This window comes from Ricinus communis, chromosome 7 (assembly GCF_019578655.1).
Source record: "Ricinus communis isolate WT05 ecotype wild-type chromosome 7, ASM1957865v1, whole genome shotgun sequence".
Lineage (NCBI taxonomy): Eukaryota > Viridiplantae > Streptophyta > Magnoliopsida > Malpighiales > Euphorbiaceae > Ricinus > Ricinus communis.
The window spans coordinates 3858756-3885022 of NC_063262.1; the positions used below are offsets into that span (position 1 = coordinate 3858756).

Here is a 26267-nt window from a genome sequence, read left to right on the forward strand (position 1 = left end):
TTTCAGTCATCAATTGTATTTTGTCTAATTATTCAGTAACTTTATCATTTTAATATCGTGAAAAACAATTTAAAAAATAAATGAATTGTTATGGTAATGGGAACACGAAATATTATTATTTTAGATTTCTCATATATTTTTATTATATAAATCAGGAATAAATTAATTATAAGAAATTAAATTCTATTTTAATAAGTATAAAAATTTACTAGTGTAGATTGAAATTAATTAAAGAAAATAATCATAAAAAGTACACAAATCTAAAAATTCTCATGAATAAATCGAACCGAACATTTACCGTTAATAATTAGCTTGAGTTTTTATGAATTTAAAAATAAAATAAAATATAAAAAATTTTAAATTCTGGAATAATTTAAACAATTGAAGTGATACTGAAACTATTGGGGTCATTCTACAGCCATAGATTCAGAATCTCTCTAAATGTCAATGAATTGCACAGAGAACATTTACTGATAATTGATGCAATAGACATAAACGAAATGAAATTTAATCTTCTTTTACTAATTCATTGTTTCTCGATTTTATTTTTTTATTTTTTCTTTTTTTCTGTGGATCACCATTTATATATGCTGGGTCTAGAATACGGACACTGTAATATATATATAAATCATTGATTTTTTATTTATTTAAAAACAAAATGTATAATTTAATCAAAAACAAAAATAAAGAATAATATAATAAAATTTAAATTAAAATATTTTTATTTTTATTTTCAATTACGTTATTTTAATTTATCAGCTTGCTCCATTCAATATTTTAAACTGTAAATTCATTTTAATCTTTAAATGAAAATCATTAGAAGCACATTAACAAAAAAAAAAAAAAAGGTACACAATATTATCGATGAATGACGCAAGTGATGATGAAAAGAAGAGAGTTAGTATATTGTGCGACATTAAAAAAATAGTTAATTTTTGAGATTTATATTTTTTTAACACATGTTTAATTTTTTATATATAAATTTTTTATTAATTTATTAATTAATAAATTATATTTCTAATTAAATATTTATTTTAATTTTAAAAATAATATATTATTAATAAATTATTTTTAAATTAAATAATAATTATTCTAAAAGATAGTATATTAACTATATTTTAATATTATATTAACTAAAAATTAATTTTTAATTAGATAATAAATCTAATTATAAAAATAATATTTTTAAATATTATATTCACTAATAAATTAATTTTTAATTATGTAATAATTTTTAATTCTAAAATATAGTAATATTAATTGTATTGATTTATATAATATTAGAATTAATAAATAAATATTTTAAGAATAATTTATTAATAATATTAATAAAAATATTTTATTAATACAATAATATAAATAAATTTTAAAAAATAATTAATTTACTATTATTTTAAAATTATTATAAATTAATATTAAAATTAAATTTTATTTTATAATTAAAATAATAAGGGTCGGATAATACTTTTTAATTAAACCCACACCCACTCTACTCGCACGTTATAATGCGTTCCAACTATTGTCACATAATTCGTCCCCATATAATGACATTGTATATGTAATTGCTTCCGTTGGCATTTCACGTGAAACCCAACACTCTTCAAAATTACAATTAATTTATAAGATTGACAAAGACCAGCTCAAAGTAGAAGTGGGTCGTGTATGGTAACATGTTACGACACATTATATATACTTCCACTTTATAATTATTTGATTTAATCGGTATTTATTTACTTCTAAAAATTTTAATTTAAGAATTGAACTACTAATTTAATGCCCTATTTATATTCTTAAGCAATAATAATTTTCTCCTTATAAATTAAAAAAATAAAAAAATGAATCAGTTTAATAAATTAGGGGACAATTACTCAATTGCTTTGCTATTAATTCAATGCTATAGGTACCATAAGATTATCTTAAATGCTTAAGAGTTCTTCCATTCCAGTCTCTTTGTTAATGTTTATGATATACAATGTAAAATTTAGATATGATTTAACACAAGGAAGAAGTCAAACAAGTTAAAAATCTTATTTTATAAACTACAAGGAATTGATTAAAAATTAAAAATTAAAAATCTAAAAAGGAATCCTCTCAGGAATCCACACATTACTAAGGAAGAAAATTATTTTATTGGACCGAGTGAGCAAGAATATGAAAGTAGGTTCGAGATGCATTTTATGATAGCTAGAGATAATTAATCAAGGGCACTTGGGATTGCCCTTAGAATTTTTCTTGTCTCTGTAGCAAGGACATTCTGACTTGTTTCCATAAGTCCCTGAAGGCACGCACTTGCATTCTGCACAGCATATCCCACAATACTTCATGCACCTGTCCTTGTATCCTGCATTTGCACACCTCGCCCCACACTTCAACTCGCAATAGCCTTTCAAAAACACCACGAAGAAAACCACTTGTCAGTCCATATATAACTAGAATAAATATTTATATATCCAATAATAACATATATACTGATCAGGCCAATTTTATCGATCCCTGGTAGTGGAGTGTCTGCCCTGCAATACAGGAGTTGAATCAGGTTGCTGAATCCTGACAACTCTTTCCCCTTAAAATTTTCTGAGGTATCAGAAATAGTGTGTGTGTGTGTATAAGAACGAATCCTAGCTACAGTAACTAAATAGATGATCTTACTAGCTGTTGGACTTGGAGCTGTGAGCGGTCCAGTAGGTGGAGGTGCAGCCATGGTGGACTGAAGGAAAGAGGAGCTAACAATCAGAACAATTAGAAGGAAAGTAGAAAGCAGGAGCTTCATTATTTTAAGCTTATGTTGATAATATGCAGTACAGTAGTAGTAAACAAAAAAGAGAACGCTGCAAAGCTGGTCGAGGGGGCTAGCTAGAGTGGCAGTAGTAGTAGTAGTGATGTGAAGTGCTTAGTAGGTGTTGGCCTATTGAGATAGTTTAAAGGAGTATTTAAAGTGGTCTTGAAGTCATATGGAAATTTGAACTAAGGGCTATTTTTTTTTATTTTTTTATTTTTTTATTTCAGAATCAAAAAAGGAAAAGTGTACAGCTTCATTACAGACTGTAAGTAGGTACTTATTTGGGTGGGCATCATCATATCATAGATTTTTGTCTTAGTTTAGCTTATTATTTAAGCATGTTTATGGTAAAGAGAAGTCTACAGGCACCTTCCGAGTAGCAGGTAAGGATATAATGTCAATTACTATACTAACTCCCCATATTATAAAAAAAGATAACAGGGTATTGCATGTATTGTTTAAGCAATAGTCGCATGCATTTGTTATGTTAGAATTGGAGATTTCATATCAAATTGGTGAGATATGTAATGAAGTAAGTCAGAATTTTAAATTTTAAAGGTCTGTTTTCTTTTAAAAAATTTCAGAGTACCAAAAAGGTTAAAAGAAAGAAAAAGTTTCAAGCCTCAGTTTGTGCATATATGAACCCAGAAGCATAAAAAATAAAATCCTGGAAAGCTGACTCAGCATTCATTTTTTTAAAATTAAGATAGATATTAGTCCATTGATCTTGTCATTTGGTCAAGTAGCGTTCATACGTCCTTTACTGCCAATTAAAACATTATATTATCAACTTGCCATGTTGGCTGTTGAATGAGTGTGAAAGCTGCAGTGGGTTCTCCAATGCAGCTATTTTTGCATTTCTTTACTGTATTCTTTTCTTTTCCTTCCTGGATTGCCAAGATCTAGGCAACTTAAACAATTTTTTTAACTTTTTAACTTCTAAAGTGAGCAAAATATGAAGGCTTGCGAGGAGAAAATTGCAGACAGGGACAGAGAATCTTTAACTAATGCACAATTACAGGCTGTGACGTTCCCCAACTTGCATAGTTTAATTCTTTTCCTTCATTTGCCAGAGCTAGAGGAAGAGACTAGAAAGTTTGAATCGATATGTTTCCTGCCTGTTAAAGAAAATTGAAGAGAATTTAAATAAGATTCGCAAATTTCGAATAGATTGGCAAGCTATTCAAATTCACTAGCAAGTGGTGAAAACAGTGTGAAGCCTTACAGTAAAATGATGCTTCAGATTTTTGGCTGAAATGAATTTTTATATACAAACATGAAACTTCATTACAGTATTATACAAGATTAAACCTATGTGCATTCGAGCTGTTGACATTAAATACCATGGTGAAACAAGAATTTACAGAAGGAAGCCAAACTCTGACAACAGTTAGAGGGGCTTGCTGTAAATTCCTCGGCATACCAATATCACGCATGTACCATGAAAGAAGTTCTAATCTCAACCTCCTAGACTACTGGATGAGCGGACGTGTTGATCATCAGAACATTCTTTGGGAGAGTAACTGGATGCTAGTAAATTGACCTGCACAAAGCTCTCGCAGATTACAGCTGCTACAGATGACTTATTAGTACATAATGACGCAAAAAGAGTGGTCTGAGAGTTACCTTAATGATCTCACATTTATAGGTTGGACGCTTGGAGGCAGCAAGGACACTCATGTGAAAAGGCTGTTTCCAAGAACAGAATTAACTTGTGCTAAAACAAAGCAGCACTAAAAGCAGAATAACAATTTGGCCTGGCAAATTAGTTTTTCTGTTCTTGTAATTATGATGACAACCAGTACAAAACTGAAAAAGAGAAAAATTATTCATGAAACACTGACAGTGTTTTGGTAAAGAAAGTAGAAAGTTACTATGCATATGCAAGTTCATCAGTTGCACAAAACTCACCCTATAAGGATCACCCCTTAGGGACTGAACAAACAGAGAATTTTTGGAGTCACTATCCTGCAAAGAAAAAGAAAAAAGCACCAGATATCTTCAACACTTCTAACACAGACAAAAATATGCATAAAACTACGAATCTCGTTAAGGGGCATACCTCCAAGTAAACATCCTTAAGTCTTCTTCCAGTTTTAGCACAGCAGATGTGGACAACATGTTCGTCACAGCTTCCACTTATAATGTAGTCTCTTCCATTGATGTAGTAGGAACGAGTATAGTTATGAGCACTTCCTGTTGAGGCAATCTCAAAATTCATGTGAAGCCTCCCATCTACTGCCAAAAGTTGCTTGACCTGACACCAGTTAATACTTAGTTTTATTCTGAAAACTTTTGAGTATTTCCTTGTAAATTAGTATATACCTCATTGTCAACAGCTGAAACAAGCAGATATTGGTCATCAGGAGAAAAGCAAACCATCACATTTCCTCTTGAACTTGAAGCTGTGTAGCAGGGCTGTTCTGGTTTCTGTCTCAAATCCCAGAGCTTAACATCACGGTCAAAAGATGAAGTAGCAAATATGAAGGGAGAATGGTGAGCAAATTTGGCAACATTAATGGGCTCTCGATGCATGTTAGGAAACAATTGTATGCGTCTTCTATTGTTAATGTCATATAGAGCAACATCTTTTGAGTACCCACTGGCAACAAACTTATCATCTGTGGAATTGACATGAACAGAAGTCAATGGCTCAAAATCATCAAAAGTGACCACTCCAGTAGTGCAATTTACAGCTGCAACTTTCGGTGGCATATGACTGATGTCAAACAACTTCAGGCAACCATTATCAGAGCCAGCCAGCAGCTGTTCAAGACATGAAAAGCTGTCAGCAATAGTTAAATTCATAAGATCAAAATGAAGCAAAATAAAGCAGAATCACTCCAGGATTTCTTAGGTGTAAGCATGCAACTGGAATTTCACAATCCTCAGAACACAGATAAACTCAAGGTGTGATTACTATGAAAAGAGAGAAAATAAGACACTGTAACTGAACATAAAACCTTTGCATTTTAATTTGGCTCCACTAGAAACCATAATTCTTGCTTTATTGCAATTGACAGTTGGCCGTATTTAAGTTACTACACAAAAAGACTGAGTGGCTTCAGAAACAGATTTAAAAAGAGTCTAAAGTGAATGATGCAGGAGGCATTACAGCACAAGTTGCTTTGTGCCCATGGCATACCTTGGATGGATACATCTTGAGCCAACAGAGACCCAAAATACTATTCATTGCTCCTGTGGAAGGAACATAACCAACAATCTTCCCGTTTTCATGATTGATGACCACTACATCACCATCCAGAGTTCCAAACACCATAAGACTGGAATCACATGGATGATATTCAAACTGCCTAGGACGGAGCCTCTTATTTCCTTCTTTGTTTATGTGACTCAAGTTAGACAAAGGATCCAAGAGAGGCCATGTAGCAGACCCAAGTTTGGCAGAACTAAGTGACCGTGAAAAGAAAATTTGACTCTTTCCGTCAGGATATTGCTGCCTTGGCTTTGAGAAATTTGGGCAGCAGGCACTGCCTGCTCCTATCTCACGTTTCCGCAGAATGTTAGAAACGCTTTCTTTGTAACATCTGTTATAAGGTAAGTACTCATAGTGTGTTGAAATGATGATTCTTGCCATTTCCTTGTCCATCTTCTCAACAGGCAGATTATCTAAAACTTCCAAATGAGGCAATGAAGCAATTATGTATTCCCTATAATGTTTCTCAAAGCAGATGGGTGAAGGGTGGTGTGAGCTATAGTTCTTGCAATTCTTTAAATCCTGTGTGCAGCCACTTGGAAGAAAATTATTGCTGTCTTCAATCTATCAGTCGCCAAAAGAAAACCTGTTAGACAAACTAAACAAATGTAGACATCAACATTTTAAACTTTTCACCTTCTAAGCATTTAGTACACTTGCCTCATTTTGTAATTTCACTTGTACATCCAAAGTAGAAAGGACATTAGATGATAGTTCCAGCAAATCCATTTTCTGAAGGAATCTTGATATTTTGGCTTCACTAGCAACTGAAAGCTTATCAGTAGCGACTGAAAGCTTATCACTTCCTTCACAAGCCTCATTTATCACAAATATATTAGCGCCTAAAAGCAACCCATCAGCATGGGAAGCTAGAGTAGGAGCATCTCCAGTATTGGCAGGCAATAGTTCAGTGGATGAACCCATATTGAATTGAGCTGAACCAAGTCTCTCACAAGCAGCACTTTCTTTCTTACCAAATGACGCAGGACATGGCCTAGTATCCGTGCAGCACAAGCAGTTCTGGAAACGTAGTTCCAGCAAAGAAGGAAGTTTCGATAAGGCAGCAGTGGTGGTCCAAAGATCAACCACCCTCGTTGCACACATTGAGAGACGCATCAGATTCGGCATGCAAGAAAAACAGTCCCTATGCAAACTAGTGATTGAAGTACAGAATTCCAAATTTAAGGTGTGTAGTCGCATGAACCTTCCAGCCATATTTAGTTTTTGGATTTTAGTGGACCTCAAATATAAAACCTCGCAAGCTAAGCCATGGTGGCATAGATCCCTGGAAAGATACCACAAAGAAGGATGTTAAAACATTTTAGATAGGGAATGCCTAATTGCAATAGGGCTTCATGATTTTCAAGCATGTTCAGTTCATCACAAATATGTATCATTTACATTGCAAAACAATGGCTAACTGCCCTTCATCAAAGAGCAATTTAACTAACATGAAACCCAGACCTCTAGCCAACTGAGAAAGCAGGGTCCTAGGATCTCATATAAATCTTCACATGCACTACTAAAGTTTCAGTATATGAAACAAGGGCAATTACGGATGCAGGAAGCATCTATTAACTTTTTCAACACTATACAGTGGCAGTTACATTTGCAAGTTACTTCAAGTGATCTCTTCAACTTCTTAAGACTTCTAAGAAGTTATGAAAACCTCAAGCCTCACATATTTTACTTTCTTTTCTCAATTTTAAGGAATTCAGGATGGCAGACTCGAAACAACAGAACATTTGCAGTTAATTTAGAAAAACTACAAGATAATGCATTAGGATTATGAAAAACAAACGACATACGTGGGTAGAAGCAGATTCACAATGGTAACCTATAGAAAAATGCTAATACGTACTGCAAAAAGTCCTCTTCCAATGACATGCCTTGCAGATTAACAGCTCGGAGTTTTAGATTAATTGCTCGCAACAAGGACATAACATGTTCTTCATCTAAATCGCAAGGTGTTTCATGAAACATGTCAACTGCATCAATTTCAGAAGAGTTTACTGCCAAGAGTACATCAATCAGGGGTGAAATATCATTGTCCTTGAGCTGATTTAGTAAAACTGCAATGCTACAGTTCTCCTGGCGGGACTTTTGTATTTTGGCCTAAACAATAAAGAAGAAACTTATGATACAGCAGAGCAGAGCCTTCAATGTTAAAATGTGCAAATTATACAAGATTGAAAGATCAACCTAAGATTTTCACATAACTGTATGAAGAACTTAACTTCCACTACTGCTCCTAAGTTGGACCATTTTTAATCTTAAGAAACATGAAAGTCTTCCTTACAAGTTCGATTCTCCCCAACCCCTAAAGGAACATTCAAAAGGAAACAGCTGCTAAAGAAGATTCACGATTCCTCTATTCCATTTGGAGAGTGCTTTCCACAGGTTATACCAAGACCCAAAAACTCGTAAGGTTCACTAAGAGGAGGATTTCTTTTTATCATAGCTATCCACAATGTGCTTCATTACTATGCCTTCTGGAGACTAGCAAGTCATAATTTTATTAGGACAGCCTTAGTCAGTTAGCAAACATCAAAATTCCATAACCAAAGCGACATCAAGTGGTAAAGGCATCAAAGGAAAAGAAAATTCTAAATGAAGGAAACTTCTTCCAACTTGAGCCTCTATATAACTGTTAGTTTCTTTAGGAAGAGCAAAAGCAAAATGAAAATGGACAAGAAGATGAATTGGCTGGTAAACATAACTTGTGTATTAACAAAACCGGCAAATAAATACATCTTAAGCTAATACATACAAGCAATCTAATAAAGATATTACATGCATTGGCTAAGCATCTATGAAACTTAGCTTATGCTAGTAACTAAAATACTTAAAATAAAAGCCAATTAACTAGAACAAGCTAAAGACATGCAGCCATGGAACAAAATAAATAAGACAGAAAATAAAATCTTTGACAGTCTTAACAATAAGTCATAACAGCAAGAAAATGTGGCAAGTTCAATTAATAAGACCTTAGGAAAACATGATAGTACTGCAGAATTGGGTAGCACCTCATGCCTTTTGCAAGAATCAAGATACCTAGCACAAAAAGAACACGAGATGGGAGTCAATAAGGAAGCAACAAGTATAAAAATTTCTACCATTTTGGGAAACTCATAACTAACAGTTATAATCTTAATGTCAGCGTTGCTTATATGGAAACTTGATGCGTGAAGAAAAGATCTTTGCTCTCTCACCATACTAGCTAGCTTTAAGTGGTGAATTCTGCTAATTCATTTATAATATGATCATTTGACATGATAATTGAACTATATATCCCAGTTTTCCACATTCTAAAATGAATAACATAGAGCAGAAATCCAGCCTCTGAAGGTACTTTCAATTATCAGCCAAAGAAACATGGCCATACCATACGTGAAATGCCATACAATCGGACAACCAAACAAATAATGCAACTATCTGAAGCTTCATAATATTTTGTCCACGAATTCACCTTTTCGTCAGATATCGGGAAAACTTCGAGGATGAGGACAAACTGCAGGATGGCATGAAGAAGATTCATGTTCTTTGTTCTTTTCCTAGAAACTGCTCTGTAGACTCAATTGGCCATTACAGAGAGAGAGAGAGACAGAGAGAGAGAAGAAAACCTACAAGCTAGTCTTTAAATTATTAATGAACAACATGTAGCAGTTTCACTTGCTCAATCAAAGCAATAAATGATTATTAATAATTGGCCAGAGAAAAAAGAAGAGAATAAAGGGAAAATAAGCTTTGAATTAACCAATTAAACTTAATACAAATAAGTCATTAAAAGCTTTAAATAAGAGAAAAGGTGCTTTTTCTTGTGGATATTCACAAAGGAACTATCTTTTGCTAATTTATGTAAAGTACTCTTTAACTGGTGTTTTCTGTGCTAGTATATGATTAGTTGAATTCCCCAGATAAGCAAAAGAAAACAAAACAGAACAAAAATCTCCAAATTTCTGTGAACAACTACACCAACCCACTACTCCTTTTGTGTAGCTTCATAATTCTATAGAACAAAAAGAGAAATTCAGAGACAAGAAGCAAGCAGAACCCATAAGAGAAACGTTAAGGAAAAGCAGGAAAACAGATTGGTTAAAGAAAGATACCGAGCTTCCAAACTGCAGATGTCCATTGAAAAATGGCGATCCTGCTAACTGAGCTTCTCTTTTGTCACATTAATGGCTGAAATGAAGTCAACGGATCTGTAAGTTGGGACAGTTACAAAAAGAAATACATCAATACATGGAGGAGGAAAGGCAGTTTATAAGCAGAGTGTCTTCTCAAAGACAAAAAATAGAAACACATGTTAAACGGATAAACATAATAATGCATCTGATAAATATCTGACTGGTCGTGTTCCATTAAATGTCGAAATGTAAAACTTGTTTTTCCTTTTCTTTTCTTTTCCTTTCAGAATTCACCACGGCAAATTGAATAGGACTGAAACAAAGAAAATGTATGGACCTTAGTTATATAATGCTTGTTCTACTGGTGGCCTCTCGATGCTGAAGTTTACATGAAAAATATTGTCTATTTCATATTTTTAATATTTTTCTGTCTTAAAATGATTTGTTTTGAAAAAATTAATTAATATATATAATTTCAAATTTTACCATCAACATATTAATGGTAATGAGAGTTTATATCATTCATAGTAGGTATCATATGATTGGTTGTTTTTTAATGAATAAAAAGAATTTAGAAAGTATAAATTAAAGTTAATTAACAATGATTGTGTTTTATAAAGAGGAAGTAGTAGATGGCTTTCATTTCATGGGTGTGTAAATGAGCAGTGGAGTTAAGGAAAAAGAAAATGTTTGTTGGCGATAATGATGAAGTCACTTGCAAGTTTGGTATTGAATAGTTTATTTTTGTACCAATTAAATGAAACTTATATAACGTGTCTATTTCAACATTTGACTGAAAATGAAAAAATACAAAAGAAAATTCAGAAAAAGAGAGAAATGGATATATAGATGAGAGGAATAATGCAAGATGATTGATTATTTACCCAGTGAGACATTTACACGTCACCGTTTGGTAATCCTTTTCCAATGGCAAAACCCATAATCAAGCCCTGGACTATTTCACTTTCTGCTATTTAGCCCCTAAACTACACGGGTTACTCATTTTAAGCCATTTTCTGATAGAATAATTAATTACGAGTCTGAGGTTCTAAATGAAAATCCAACTCAGATTTTTAACATGCCACCTCTATATTTGAACACTTTGTTATTACCACGTGTATTATACATGTGGAGGAAATCATAAAATAAAAGAAAAAAATGATAAAAGATATGTTTTATTTTGAAAACAACAACGTTTTGATAAAAAAAATGTTAGGGTTCTTATATTGTAAATCATTTGAGAAGTTAGGCAAAGAGCTTGAGATCAGTTTCAAACAAATCAAATATCAGTTCTTCTTCATCTATTCATCGTTTCAAGAAAGGTGCTCCTAAATACAAGTGTGACTGCAAACAAAAATTAAGACTTTATATATAATTAATAGCCCAAAAAGAGGTTCTATTGCAGACGATGTGAGTTTGATTTGATTTGTGGTTTTATTACATAAAAAAAACTATGGTTTTTGCTAGGTTTCATTATTGGTTTTAATCTTCCATTAAAGCTTTTATTATTGGTGGTGTAGGGGAAACAAAATAAATAATGGATAGATAGTGAATTCTTTATGAGAGTTGTTATGCTATTGAATGATATTCGTAAAGAGAATACAAAAGCAAAGGGCAACGCTAAACATAATTATGAGAAAATAAAGATTTAAAGGATGAGATGGAGATGATGAGCCATCTTGAACAAATTGGGAAAGAATTAGAGATTGTCTAAGACTGAAAACTAATATCTAAAGGTGGACATTGTAATTTTTCTTACCTTGATGGTTGTCAAGATATTACAGTCCCTTTGGATGTTTTTTATTTTAGTTCAACTACTAAGAAAAAAAAAGAAAAGCAAGCTTTGGATTTTAGCTCAGCTGCTAAAAGAAATAGAGAAGTACACATGACAACTTTAGTTTTATTATTATTTAGTTTTATCTTTATTTTATTTAATTTTAGGTTTTAAAATATAAAACGATAGTGTTTTAGGTTTTTTTACTCTCTTTCTCCTTGTCATATAAACAAATTGTATTCTCTTTCCTTGTCATCTGAAGGCCATATATTTTTACCGGCGATTGATATTTACTCTTGTTACTTTTGTGAAGAAAAGAGTTTAAAATGAGTAACCCGAGTCATTTAAGGGTTTAGCAGCACATTTTCAGTTGGAGGGCTCAATAGCAAAAAGTGAGATAGTTCATGGGCTCAACTAGAAGTAGATCAGCCATATACATTATTAACTGCTTTTTGTTTTATTAATATATAGTTATTATCAAGATTATAGTAATAATGCAATTATTGCCCTACCACCAAAGCTTTATAACCCGTAGATAATAGAAGTAATTTTTTAGATAATACAATTGTATGAAAATCTTTATGTTTCTACCGACATAAGCTACTTATTTTGTCTTTACCTTCTGCTCCATCTTTAAACACTTGAACAATCAAGGAATAAAGCCACACTGACTGACTAAGAACCAGCTGGCTAAGGAAAGAAAAGATCATACCAAGAAGGAAAGAAATACCCAACACTGGAATAACTTTCAAAATAGAAAAAACAAATAAATCGCCACTGAATTGTAATAAATAAATAAATAAAAACTACAAAATACAAAGTGTTCTTTTTACCCCCTCCTTTCTCTCAAAGAATACTGAATACTGAATACAGAGCAAATGTGGTTAATCCCCAGACAGCAACCTCAAACCCACTGCTGACCGGTAAATTAACCAAACAATGATAAATTTTAAAAATGTGAGCAGTCCAATAGAAAAATTGGGGGCACTGGCAAATAAAAAAAAAAAAAGAAAAGATAAAAGATTAAAATAATATAACAGCAGGGAAAATGGACATGATGATGAGATCTGTCTTGTTGCTCTCTCTAGAAGATGAAAGCCAACACTGCCCATCCCAATGCCAATCCTCCAACCATCTTTTGCAAACTCCTTATCGTTTCTGCTCCACTCTGCAATTTTCCAGAAAAACCATATTAATATCTAAATTTCCAACTCATTATAATAATTATACATTTGCCCATTTGACACTTGAAAACAAAGTTTATCTACGTGCATTTCTGCAGATGCACAGCGAATCAACTGATTAATCATTTAATTACTGGTGCGTGTATCTCAGTCGTAAATAAAAACAAACGTTTAGTTAATCAAACATAATTTCTGATCAAAATTAGGTCCTACAATATTCACCAATTATTTAATATGAAAGTATAAAATATTCAAATAGATTTATTTTATAACGTAAGTATCTAAATTACATAAATTTTTTTAAAAATTTATATCTAATTTAAATATTTAGCTCTACCTATACACTAGATCAATAAATAATTATTACATATTTATTATATAATTTTAGCTTATTAATAAAATAATATACTTTTAAAAATGAAAATTTTTATTTTATTTTATCTAATTTCAAAAAATATTTCTAACTATAAACTAAATTAATAAATAATTAACACATAATTTAAGTAATTAGATTTGAGTTGATCATTTACAATATGAAATATATTTATACAAATGCTATAATTAATCTTAAAAGTCAGTGTTAGAGGTAAGGTATATATTATAAAAAAGGTAATATATAATGTATATATACATAAACAGTCTTTATAGTTAGTAGCACCGACATTTAGCATTACTAAGGCGTAACTCGAAACACAGTAATGGGCTCATTTTAGGAAATGTAGTCAGGTTTTTATCAATAATGCGCCTAGTAGAGGGCACCATTTACCATAAATATATTTTATATACAGATCTACCCATTATAGTCAAAGATCTAGAAACAAGAAATGTTAAACTTACATCATCAGCAACAGATGGACCAGGGGAGCTAGCATCAAGGCTAGGTCCAGGAGCTTCCATAGGAGGAGCAGGTGGACTAGACACATCAGGACCGGGAGCAGGAGAGGTGGCGTGGGAGTGCTTCTTTGGCTTCTTCTTGCTAGGAGTAGGTGCAGGAACGTCAGCAGCGGTTGGAGCAGCAACTGGAACAGGTGCAGGAGGAGCGGTTTCAGGAGCCGATGTAGCTGGTGGTGGAGTAGCAGCAACTGGTGCAGGTGATGGTGGAGATTTTGCAGGTGATTTAGCGGGTGTGGCTGCTGGTGGTGTGCTAACTGGAGTAACAGCCGCTGCTGGTGGTGAGCTAACTGGAGTAACAGCCGCTGCTGGTGGGGTAGCCACTGGAGCTGGAACAGCCTGTTTTGATGGTGCAGTTGCTGGTGGTGAAGATACAGGAGCTGCTACTGGAGTTGTAGGTTTTGCCGGTGGTGAAGATACAGGAGCAGCTACTGGAGCTTCAGGTTTTGCTGGTGCTTTGGCGGGAGCCGTTACAGGTTTTGCCGGAGTTGTTGTTGGTGCTGCGGACGGAGATTGGCCACCGACACCAGCCACAATGAGGCATATTAAAGCTATCTTAAGCACACATTTGCGATCCATTTTCAGATGCAGAGACCCCAGAGAGAGAGAGAGAAAAAGAAAGTCCGAGAGTGTGTATTTGTGTTGAGTTATAGCAGAAATAGTTACAAGAGTGTGCATATATATATAGCCCCGTTTTACTATAAAAGTTTAGGAAGTAACGGGCAGGTTTCGATAGATCTGGATCGTTTAACAAAATAGGGGACCCACTTAAAAGCCGTTTGATTAACGTATAAACTCCTGCACCCCACATAAATTGGGGTCATTTATATATATATATATTAAGCAAGAAGGAGACACAGTAATGTGGCGCTTGACACAGTCTGGATTGGGGTCCACTCTTGGTACATCAACGCATGTGATCATGGAGTAATTGATTTATATGCTAATAATACGCGTTACACGTCACTAATCTACTTTGGCTTAATTCTTTTTTTTTTCCTTTTCTAAAAGACTTTTTTTTCTTACGGATTATTCCTGTTTCCTTTTCTTTTTCAAGACTAACCATTGAACTCCATAAAAAATTTGCTATGTATTATACGTATATTTAACCGATAAACAATCTATGGTAGTATTATTTAGTGATGGTTCTTTTCATATATAAAATAGTGTTAAAATCAGCTTTAAATATCTATAATAACTGAATTTTTTGTTTATAGAAATTTCAACATTTAGCATAATAAATTAATTTATTTTATGGTAAAAACGACTTATTTTCAATAATTTTGAAAAAAATTTAAATATGATACTATTAAGTTCTCATGATTGAAAATATTTATGATTTAACAAATTGTAATAAGTATTTTTTTTTTCATTTTAGTACTGTATGAATAGAATTGTTAGCAAATATTAAATTGTATTATTAAATGATTATGATGTAGTATGTAATACTATTTCTTTAACTGAAACATCTATATTTTATAATGGTATTATATAATTTAGTTGTTACTTGTTAACATTTATATTTATGGAATAATAAAGTGATAAAAAATAAACTATAATTTTTAAAATAAAAAAATATTAAATTATATAATAATTCATTAAATTTTTCTAAATTTTAATTACATCACATATTTATTGATTATATTTTAGTCAATTTTTTTGTTTATAATATTATAGTAAATTAACTTCATATAAAAAATATTTTAGAAGAAGCTGCTATGAAATGAAACAGTAAAATGGTAGCAAACCCATATGCCACACAAAATAAACTTTGTCGTTGGCTGACATGTCATTATCAGTATCAAAAAACATTACTATTAGCATAAAAAAAAAAAAAAAAAAGGAAAAAGGATTCATTATGCTTAGGTTGGGTCTAGTGTGTTTATAGCCTTGGTACAGCTGTATGTGATGATTTAGGTAGGGACCGCTGCTAGTTTGATAACCCAATCACCGGCGGCCATGTGGGTTCAATTGGCCAATAATTGCAAGGGAAGAATGGGTAGCTTTAGTTGGATTCTCGGCCCACCGCGAGAACGTGGGCCCTGCTTTAAAGCTGTCTGTGCTTTGCGTTCCAACTTTCTTTCCTTGGCAGTTTTTACATTTTTCTTTTTATGCTCTTAATTGAGAATCTGGCAAGCCAAAGCAAAGCAAATTGGTCTTTAAAATAACTGTGTAAAAAAGGAGTTTTAGAAAATATAAAAAAGAGAAATTCTTTCACACTGTTTACAAGTATCTAAATGTGCAATAGAAATGTAAAATCCTCTTGTTTTTTCTTTTCTTTTTTAATTAATAAAAAATGAATTTGACTGTGGTGGCACGAGTGCTGTATTAATCAAATTACATTTGAACCCATGATTAGAGTAATTATATAATCTCATTTTTTAAAGGAGAAAAATAAAAAGAGGAAAAAACGAAGGAAGGAAGGTTGGTGTCCATATAGAAATACAAGAGCATGTGAAATGATTGGTCAAAGATAACAGTGGTCTGTTGGTTGGTTTGGTCTGCCCATCTTCCGGTGCTAAATACTAAATAGTAGAAACCCTGTGGGGGTGGGCCAATTGTTCTTTGGATTACATTACATGTGAGTAGTTTCTGTTAAATATCTATATAATTATTACATACTTCATTCATGATACAGTTCTTCCGGCATTCAATTTGATAATAATAATAATTAATATATATATTCACTTTAAGCTGAAGTTATTTTAATTAAATATTATATAGTACATAATAATAAAATATAATTTTCAAGACAAAAAAGAAAATAAAATCTAAATCTGCGGAACCTTTTTCCCATTTTTGGCACATACATATAAATGATTCAGTGCAAAAGTTTTGTGGGCTTTGGGCCCCTTTCGAAACTATAAAGTGATGATGCTCAATAATTTACTTCAGGATCTCATAATTTATTGTCATTGGTGTCTATGAATTTGCAGAAGAGGAAGACTCTTTTCTTTTCCTAGTTGACTGCATATTTTCTCGCTAAAGTCACGCTCATTCTCTATTATATAAAGACTAGGCTGTGGTGCTGATGAGATTGGGCCGGTTTTTATATATTGTGAGGCCTAGATAGAAGGTGGGAGATGTAAATGTGATCAACATATGAAAAAGACCCCATGAATTCCAGACATGGAAAAGTTGAGAGCTGTCTCCCCCTAAACCTGACGATTATAGTATTATTTGGGTAAAATACATTTGCCCAACCTTTCAACCAAGCCCATGGGATGGAGACTTGTTGAGGTCTCTTTTCAACCTTTCTCCACGCTCACAAATGCAGTAATGGTATTTCATGAGTTAGCAATAGTAGGTTATTATACTATAAACCAATTTTGCCATTAAACTTTTTGTTTGGATTCAATTTAGTCCATTTTTTTTTAAATTTATAGACATTTTAGCCAAATTTTTTATATTTTTAGCTTAGATCAGTCTTATTTTTTATAAAAATGAGAAAGTAAGTTACACACTCTTTGAAAAGAAAGTGGATACAATAAAAATAAAAAAAAAATTAATTTTTTTTATTAAATTAAATTATTTAAATTAAAAAATATATATTGATATTTAAACAAAATATAATAACAAAATAAATATTATTATTTTTAATATTCTTACTGATTTTTCTCTTAATAATAATAGTGGATGAAATAATTACCGTAGTGGTAATGCTGATGACAGTGGAAATAACAATGGTTTCCATGATAATAATAATGTTAGTAACTACTATTACTTAATTATATTAATTGTACTAAAATTATAAAATAATTTTTAAATATTATTATAAATTTATTAATTATTTGTTATTTTCAAGAGAGAGTGACTCTCAATCTCAAAATACAAAGTTAATGGCCAAATTGACCATTATTCCTAGCTCAAAATACAAAGTTAATAGCCAAATTGAGGTTCATTCCTAATGTAAATCCAACTCAAGCTCTGTGTACTATTCCTACTCCAGAGAATGAGGAATGTGAGAGGATTTGGCATACCCTTGATAAGCTGAAGTGTGCTGCAACATTCCAAAATGGTATGATTTTCAGCAGGTTTGGCAGTGGTGTACGAGGAAGATTTTGTATCTCTCTGTGCATGGGTGTCTCTATTTCTTGCTGCTGAAGTTCACCATTGGCAGCTGAATCTTTAGCAGTGAAGGAGGCATTCATTTTAGTGTTAAAATTGCAGAGGAGACGGACCATTCGTTATTGTAACGACTATCAATTGGCAGTTGAAACTATCAAGAACGGTATTCAGGTACTTGGAAAATCTCTGCTAATCCAAGAAATTAGGAACTTCTCCCAAAGTGTAGAGCAAATTGTTTTTTTACTATGTATATATATTAATACCGGTGAAGTGGCAGATTGAATTGCCTAACTGGATGTATTCTGTGTTTAGTTTCTTGGCAATCTTTATTGTTTCTAAAGTATATGGCTTGCCACTCTTTTGAAGTTTAATTAAATATGATTATATAATATAAAAATATATGCTCAAAATTAGGTAAGAGCAATAAGATTTTATTATAAATAAAATAAATGTGCGTTTAAATTATACAAATTTTATTTAAGGTCTTCTAAATGCTGGCATACAACCTCAAAATATTATAATATAGTATGAGTATTGTTATTTTTTAACTATAAATAATAATATAAAATAGATTTATAAAAAAATTAACAGAATTTTTAGTATTTTATTATTCTTTTATTATATTTTAAATAATTATAAAAATTTAAATTTTTAAATGTCATTTTTAATAAAAATATTAATATTTTAAAATTTTATTACTATGATAAATATAAAATTAATTTAACATATTTATTAATTATGTATATAATTAAACTGTAAATAATTGTTATCCTATGTTTTTAGAATTAGACATTATTATTTGATTATAGATTAATTTATTAATTAATATATATTAAATTTATTATTTAATTAAAAAAGTAATTATTAGTTAATATATCTATTATACAATAACTATTAAAACTGTACGTCAGCATAAAACTTATACATTAAGAATATATAAGCATGTCAAAAAATTATATCTTATAATTCATAAATATATTTATATATTAATTATTATCTCTTAACCAGGTTTAACTCAATGTCTAGTAATGAGGTTTAGATACTCAAAAATTTTATCCACTCTCATTTTTCTTATTTTTATTAAAATTTCATTTTTGACTCTGGTCCTTTTCTTATTTTATATTAATTATTTTTAATAAATAAATATTAGTATTAAGGAGTTTTATAGTTCTTTATAATGAAGGTGTTTAGTTTTATTCCATAAGAGTTTTACAGTCACCTATTATAAATGTATTGAATTCTTTCTTTATCAAAATAAAAAAAATAATATTCAATTCGATATTAGAATAATAAGAAATCATCAAAAGATAACTATAAAGTCGATATATAATTTAGTACTATTGGATGAAATGTTCTTCTTGAAGAATTATAATCTACTGCACGGGATAATTACAGCAACAGTTATTTAATTTATACTAAGTTTTATTTTAGTCACACAATTCTTTTTGCTTCATTAACAATTATTTAATTTTAAGTTGGATAACAAATTAGTCACTTGTCTAAACTATAGTAATTTATTTATCGAAAAAAGAAAAAAATATCTAAATTTTCTAAATCTAAAACATAGAACTTATAGGCTATAAAATGAAAATCCTAACTCTGAAGCTTTGAAGTGAAACATTGAATCCTAATTTTCAAAAGTCAATTTCAACGAACTGGCGTCAAAAATAACTAAGAGAAAAATGCACTCATATGCTGCAAGTTCTGCATACTCATTATTTTATAATTAGTATTCAAATTAAATTAATTGGTAGTTAGACACTCATTTGATATTGAAGTTCTTGCACTAAATAGGAACTTAATTGTATATTCTCAAATAGACATATGTATATATAAGAAACATAAAGAAAATGATAGCCTAAATATAAATAAGTGCAAAAACATTACTAATTTGATGGTTGGACACTCTTCCCTTTTTTATTTTTCACTTGCTTTCTTTCTTATTTATTGTATCATTATTATATTTTTTTTACTTTAAAAATAATATCCTGATAAAAATAAATAAAATAAAATAATTAATCTAGATTAACTAAGCTGAAAAGAAATTATTATGGTAACAATAAAAAAAGAAATAAAAGATGAAAAAAAAAAATAACAATCAAAATTTATTATCAAAGTTAGAAAATTTTTGAAATCTAAAATTGGATTTGATTTTCGAATAAGTTAATTGTTTGGTTAAATGATTTGATAATTAGGATAATGACTTATCAATTTTTTTAAAATATTTATTAGTCTACCATTGGATGCTTTAGTCATGTTATTATTTTAGTAAATTAAACCACTAATTTTAAATAAACCACTAATACTAATTCAAAGTTAAATGACTGTAATAAAATAAAGAAAAAATATATGAAAAAAATAAAATTTAATATAAATTAAGTGATACATTAGTACAATTATTCCACTATTACACTTTTAACTATTAAAAAGATTTTTTGACATGTATGATAATGTTTTGAAGCAACTTCCTCAACTAACACTTGGATATCATCGGAATGTAAGGCCCATTTAGCCACTTTATCACATAAAGGAAAAATGTAAAAGAGTAGGAAAACTTATGACTCAACTATATATATATATAATCCCAATTACAACTGCTTGAGTATCATATTTATCATATAGTGAGTTAAAATTTAAGGTAAAAATGGATTTAGGTCCAGCTAAAAAATTAAGTTTAAATAGATTATTTTAACTTTTTTACATAATTTAAATGTTTATCTTTGTTTATATATCAAATCAATAGATGAATAAAATTTTTTTTAGTATTATATATATTGAGTCAATTAAATTTTAATTATTTAATCACTTTAACAACTCAACTTTCAATTTAACCTAACAACTCCTTAAAACTCTATTTTTTTAATGTATTAAACAATTTTAATGTCATTTTAATCTAATAAAAATCTGAATTTTGTTTAATGATAACATCAAGACAATCTATGCATGATATACGTGAATATATTAAATGAAGCCACGTGTCAAAACAGTTTAAATCATAAAATATATAAGTTGATGTGTCTATTAAATTAAATTGAAAGTTAATGTGTCAAAGTGACTAAATAGTCAAAATTCAGATATCCAAAATGAATTTGGCTAATATTTTATTAATTTAAAAATAACTGAATATGTATTAATAATTCAAATACCAAAATATAAAATATTAATATATATATATATATATATATATATATATTATTGAATTATTTATTATAGTGTATGCATTTAGCATTGATAAAGATTACCCTTAAGTATTATGACATGAAATGCTAAAATTAACTAAATTAATAATGTATTGAAATATAAAATCATTATATTTGAAATCTCTGTATTTTTTGTATTTTATTATGTGATGTACAATAGTTAAATATATTTGATAAATGATACAGTAAAATCTATCTATAATCATATATTTAGAATCAAATAAAATTTATGATTATAAGAAGGTTATAACTTAATAGAAGTTTGAGTACTAGAAATTTTTTTGAACTTAATATTTAATTTTGTAAATTAAATGATATAAAAATATATTAATATTATATCATATTATACAAATAAAATTGATGAGATAAAATAAAACTACAGTAAGACAAAAAAAATAACATAACATATATTTTTTAAAGTGATATTTATAAATATTACTATATAAATAAATATTTTCTTAAAATTTGACTTAAAAAGGTCATAACTTATTATAATAGAGAATTTATTTTTATTTATAACTAGCTCAAATTGGAATAGTATTTTTTAATCATTATATAAAGATTATTCCTATATAGAAATTTTACTGCATATTAATTACATAATTAGTAATAAAATTATATAATAATTATTATTATTATTGCATGTAACACGGATAATGAATAAAGTTTATATATATATATATTATAATTCTATAATTATATAATCGACTAATTAAAAAATTATTAAATCGATTTGAGCCTGACAGTGAGATAAAATCAATTTAAAAGTACACTTCAAATTTAAACCTCAATAAATTTTAAAAAATTAACTCAATCCTATAAAAAAGAAGACTTTTGCTTAACAATAGAACAAAACACATATCTTCTTGAAGTGTACACATGTCAAAATATGAACTATGCATAAACTAGCTATTGATGATGATCATAATCATGCTATAGAAGACATTAGAAAAGAATGCACTTTCTTTAATGTGTGCATTATTAAACCAAGTTACCAAGTTTAAAATAAAGGACTCATGATGCTTTTCATATAGTTATTATGTTATACATATAAATTGCATGTGGGCATGGTGGCCGCATTTTCTTGAGACCATCAAACTTGTACTTGTAATATAGCAAATATATTTAGGGATTATAATTTCTACTTAACTTTTTGAGTTGGACATAAACTGAAAAAGTAACTTTAATGTTTAATTTAGAGTCTACTAAACTTGTTTTAATACACACACACACACACACAATAAAGAGTATCTTCAAAACAAGGCAATTTGATTGGTTTCATATGGGGGAAATGGGGGGACCATACCAAATTTTTCTTAGCTCTAAAGAGACCTAAGACATGGAGATCATCATGACTGGTGACTTCTGTATTAATTGTATATCTGTATATCTATGTATCTATCAGTCCTCTCTACAATTCAAAGTTTATTTTGCTTTGTTTTATAGTGCAAGAAGTTTTAAAAAGTTTGTGCTTTTCATGGTTCTTGTTAATTTGTATCATATTTACTTCATTGCTAATGAGTTGATGTGTATTGTCCCACAAAAGAATTTGTGGTCCTCTCCACCAATAACCATTTCTAGTCAAATTTGACTTCGTTTGCAGCTTATCTATGGAAGTGCTTATGGGAATGTTCTAAATTTATAATTCTCTTTTTCCATTTCCATGACTTGTTAATTGCAACTAGATCTCAATTACACTTCATATATATGCATATAATATACCCACTGATCAGTCTAGTAGTCTTTCCTGCTAGTGGCATGGCTATGATTTAGCCAAGTTATTGTACTTGTTCTTAATCAATAATTGATTAGTGGGAGCTAAGTCACTTAATATCTTTTAGTTTGGTTCAACTGTTCAAGAACATTATGAATCCATTTGCATATCATATTCCATTCACTTTTCTCATTGGATATAACACTAAATCAGATTTTCTCATTGAGTTGAAACTAGATGAAAATAACAAATGAAAAGAAAATCACTAAGTTACTTGAAACTGTAATATTAGATCAATTAAACTAGAGATGTTACGATTTGCACTATACTTTTTAATTAATTATGATATTTTATTTTTAATTTAGGTTTAATATTTTAAAACTCAGGACTTTTATAAACTAAAATAATATAAGAAATTCAAATTGAGAAGTGATATAAAATATTAGGACTTAAAATTCTCCCACACTCCCCTATGTCAATTCACCACAAAACTTGACATCTTTTCTTGCCCCATTACTCATCCAAAAACTTCAACGCAATACCAACCCTCTATCTTTTAAACATTGAAATGGAGTTAGAACACCTAGAGAATTCACTTAGGTGCAGTTCTAAGATGCTTAACCCCACATGCACAAACCCTTTTTGCTTCTTTTGCACCATGAATGAGCCAGACCCATCTCTTAGAAGAGCCAAAATTGCTCAATCTTTCCAAGAAATGCCGCTTAAAGATGGTCAAGAACATGTTTTGGTCTTAAGTGGGATATGGAACATTGCCATGACTCAACCTGATGACCCAGAATTCCCATCTCTAGGCATTTTTGAATGCATGGGAAAGCTTATAGATAGAGGCATCAAAGATAGAGAATGGCTTCTTAAAGACCAAAACATCTATATTCCATACTATGCAGCTCATATCATTGGCTCTTATACCATGAACAAGGCAGAATTTGCAGATAAGGCAGTTAACTCAGGTGTGGTTCTGCCTCTAATGGAGCTTCTTAGAGGAAAAATCACATGGGTAGAGCAAAGAGTTGCAATAAGAGCACTAGGTCATATTGCTAGTCATGAAAGAACCTTTGGAGCTATTATTGAACATGAAGCGGAGATGATAGAGTTGGCCATGGAATTAGCTTGCAATTGCCTTAAAACAGTCTACAAAAGATTTCTTGGTGTGAAATATAGCAAGAGAGTGAAGTACCATTGTGACCTGCTTACAAGGGGTCTTGGAGGGAAAGAGAGAGAGAACAAGAAGGCGGAGGAATGGGCTATTCAATTACGGTGCTGGTCTTTGCATCTCTTAAACTGTTTTGCATATAAAGAAAGATGTCTTGATCTTATCTGCAAGAAACAATTTTTGAGGGATTTATGTGAGATGTGGGGTGGTTTAGGGAAGAAAACATCACCTGGTGGGTTTGGAGTCTTAAGAACTTTATGCAACTCAAAAACTGGAAGAGTAAGTATAGCAAATTTGGAAGAAGTTATAGTAAGTCTTTGCAACACATCAAGATCTTCTCATGATTGTCAACACATGGCAATAGATTCTCTTCTTTCACTGCTTAAAGACTCAGATACTAGACATAAGGTTATAGAAATTGCAGCTTTATTTCTTGCTGATTTGGTTGAGCATAACAGTTTAAATGAAAGAAAGAAAGTAATCGGAGAAGCAATTACACAAGCATTATTACAAGATTACCATAAGATCAAATATGGGTTCATAAAGTTGAAGAGTAAACGTACTGAGGATGCATTAAAGGAGATATGGGAATTGAAGGTAGAAAGAAGAAAGAGAGAGGAGATAGTTTCTGAACAAGAATTGAAAGAGAAGACACACTTGGCTCGCTTGTTGAAACAAGAAGGTAACAAGAAGTTCTGGTCTGGTTATATTGAAAAAGCTGTAATGAAGTATACAAAAGCTTTGGATTTATGCCCATTAAGGATGAGAAAAGAAAGGATAGTTCTTTACAGTAACAGAGCACAAGGTTATTTGTTACTTAGAAATCCAGATTCTGCCATTAGTGATACCACTAGAGCTTTGTGCCTATCAAGTGCTGGAAGTCCTCATAGTAGGAGTTTGTGGAGAAGGTCACAAGCTTATGATATGAAAGGAATGGCTAAAGAAAGCTTGATGGATTGTTTAATGTTCATTAATGGCAGAAAGAAATCTAAGCAATCCAAGAATGTCAAGATGATCCCTTCCTATGCAGCTCGCATGATCAACAAGCAAGTGAATGCCACGTGGCTTTTCGCAGACGCTAAGTCGAAGAACAAAGTTGAAGAAAAAGTAGACAAATCCAATGGAGGAGAGGACGCGATGATGATGGATATGAAAGAAAAGAAAGGTGCATGCATGTTCTTGGTTTGTCTATATCACAATTTTTAACGTATCTGTTTTTGTGCTTAATTAATTGTAATTTGTTTCTCAAAGAAGGCACTTTGTTTCACTATCTTGTACCTAGTGGCTGATTTTAGGTTATGGACGTTGCACTTACTACTAATTATATATCCCAAAAAATAACATAAAGTCACTTTTGTTTATTGACAGGCATGCCCACCATTCTTGAAGAATCGTTGGCTGAAAGGGAGTGGAGTAGAAGCAAGCAAGGTAGGGAAGAAAGGAGAAGAGAAGCTGCAGCTGTCACTGCTGAATTAGCTTATATGAAAATGGGTTGAGAGGTATGTGATCAAGTGGTGTCTATCATCATAAGAGATGAGAGGAATTTTTCCTGCTTTGTCTTGGTTCATGAATGCACACCCTAATGCCTAAAAGACCATTAACGTATTCTCAAGGCAAAGCAGGCAAAGAGAAGATAACATAAAATATATAATTATCTATAATTATTTCTTTCACTAATGTTCAGAACCATTTGTTTGTTTCAATTTTAAACGTATTTTCATTATTTGGAAAAATGAAATTTGATATCTTAACATTTCAGTTTTTTAAATTGATATCTGAACTATTTTTTTATTTAATCAAATACCTTACCCGAATAAATATGGCTAATATAGTGTCTCTAAATGATTTAACATGTTATATTATTCATGTATTCCCACAATGAATTAACTAGATACTTTTTTTAATTTTTATTCAGTTTTCAGCATAATTTTTAAATTTTACTCTTACATCTCAAAAACTAAAAAATAAATGAAATTTAACTTTTTTCATTCATCCAATTAAAATAAATTTAACACTATTTTCTTATTATTTATTTTCTTGCCCCTAAATAATTTCACCGAGAGAAGAGAGAGGGGCTTTTTTTAAGGATAATATTAAAAATAAAAGGTAAAAAAATTCTTATTTTATGAAAAAAGA

General features: G+C 30.5%; 4 protein-coding genes across 11 annotated transcripts; 1 reads left to right on the plus strand and 3 right to left on the minus strand.

Moving 5' to 3' along the window:
• Positions 1-2009: 2009 nt before the first annotated feature.
• Positions 2010-3146, minus strand: LOC8285626 (peamaclein). The gene is made up of 2 exons (XM_025158397.2): positions 2650-3146; positions 2010-2383 (listed from the first exon to the last, which is right to left on the minus strand). Exons 1-2 carry the CDS (start codon positions 2768-2770, stop codon positions 2199-2201), a joined length of 306 nt encoding a protein of 101 aa, XP_025014165.1. The 5' UTR covers positions 2771-3146; the 3' UTR covers positions 2010-2198.
• Positions 3147-3946: 800 nt separating this feature from the next.
• Positions 3947-10438, minus strand: LOC8285627. Of its 8 annotated transcripts, XM_048376999.1 has the most exons (12): positions 10348-10431; positions 10106-10201; positions 9466-9507; positions 8984-9050; positions 7858-8111; positions 6657-7281; positions 5925-6560; positions 5105-5545; positions 4842-5036; positions 4691-4747; positions 4406-4468; positions 3947-4322 (listed from the first exon to the last, which is right to left on the minus strand). In XM_048376999.1, the coding sequence occupies exons 2-12, from the start codon at positions 10129-10131 to the stop codon at positions 4239-4241; spliced, it is 2490 nt and encodes an 829-aa protein (XP_048232956.1). In that variant the 5' UTR covers positions 10132-10201; positions 10348-10431; the 3' UTR covers positions 3947-4238. The 8 variants fall into 8 exon arrangements, 7 of the variants coding, with proteins under 7 accessions (XP_048232956.1, XP_048232958.1, XP_048232957.1 ...); XM_048377001.1 differs by having other exon boundaries at positions 9466-9619; positions 10106-10438; XM_048377000.1 differs by having other exon boundaries at positions 9466-9626; positions 10106-10438.
• A 2216-nt stretch (positions 10439-12654) lies between these two features.
• LOC8285628 (lysine-rich arabinogalactan protein 18) lies at positions 12655-14643 on the minus strand. Its single transcript, XM_002524916.4, has 2 exons — positions 13922-14643; positions 12655-13068 (listed from the first exon to the last, which is right to left on the minus strand). The coding sequence occupies exons 1-2, from the start codon at positions 14552-14554 to the stop codon at positions 12985-12987; spliced, it is 717 nt and encodes a 238-aa protein (XP_002524962.1). The 5' UTR covers positions 14555-14643; the 3' UTR covers positions 12655-12984.
• An 8699-nt stretch (positions 14644-23342) lies between these two features.
• On the plus strand, positions 23343-25804 carry LOC8285630. Its single transcript, XM_002524918.4, has 2 exons — positions 23343-25296; positions 25500-25804. The coding sequence occupies exons 1-2, from the start codon at positions 23526-23528 to the stop codon at positions 25625-25627; spliced, it is 1899 nt and encodes a 632-aa protein (XP_002524964.1). The 5' UTR covers positions 23343-23525; the 3' UTR covers positions 25628-25804.
• The last annotated feature ends 463 nt before the right edge of the window (positions 25805-26267 follow it).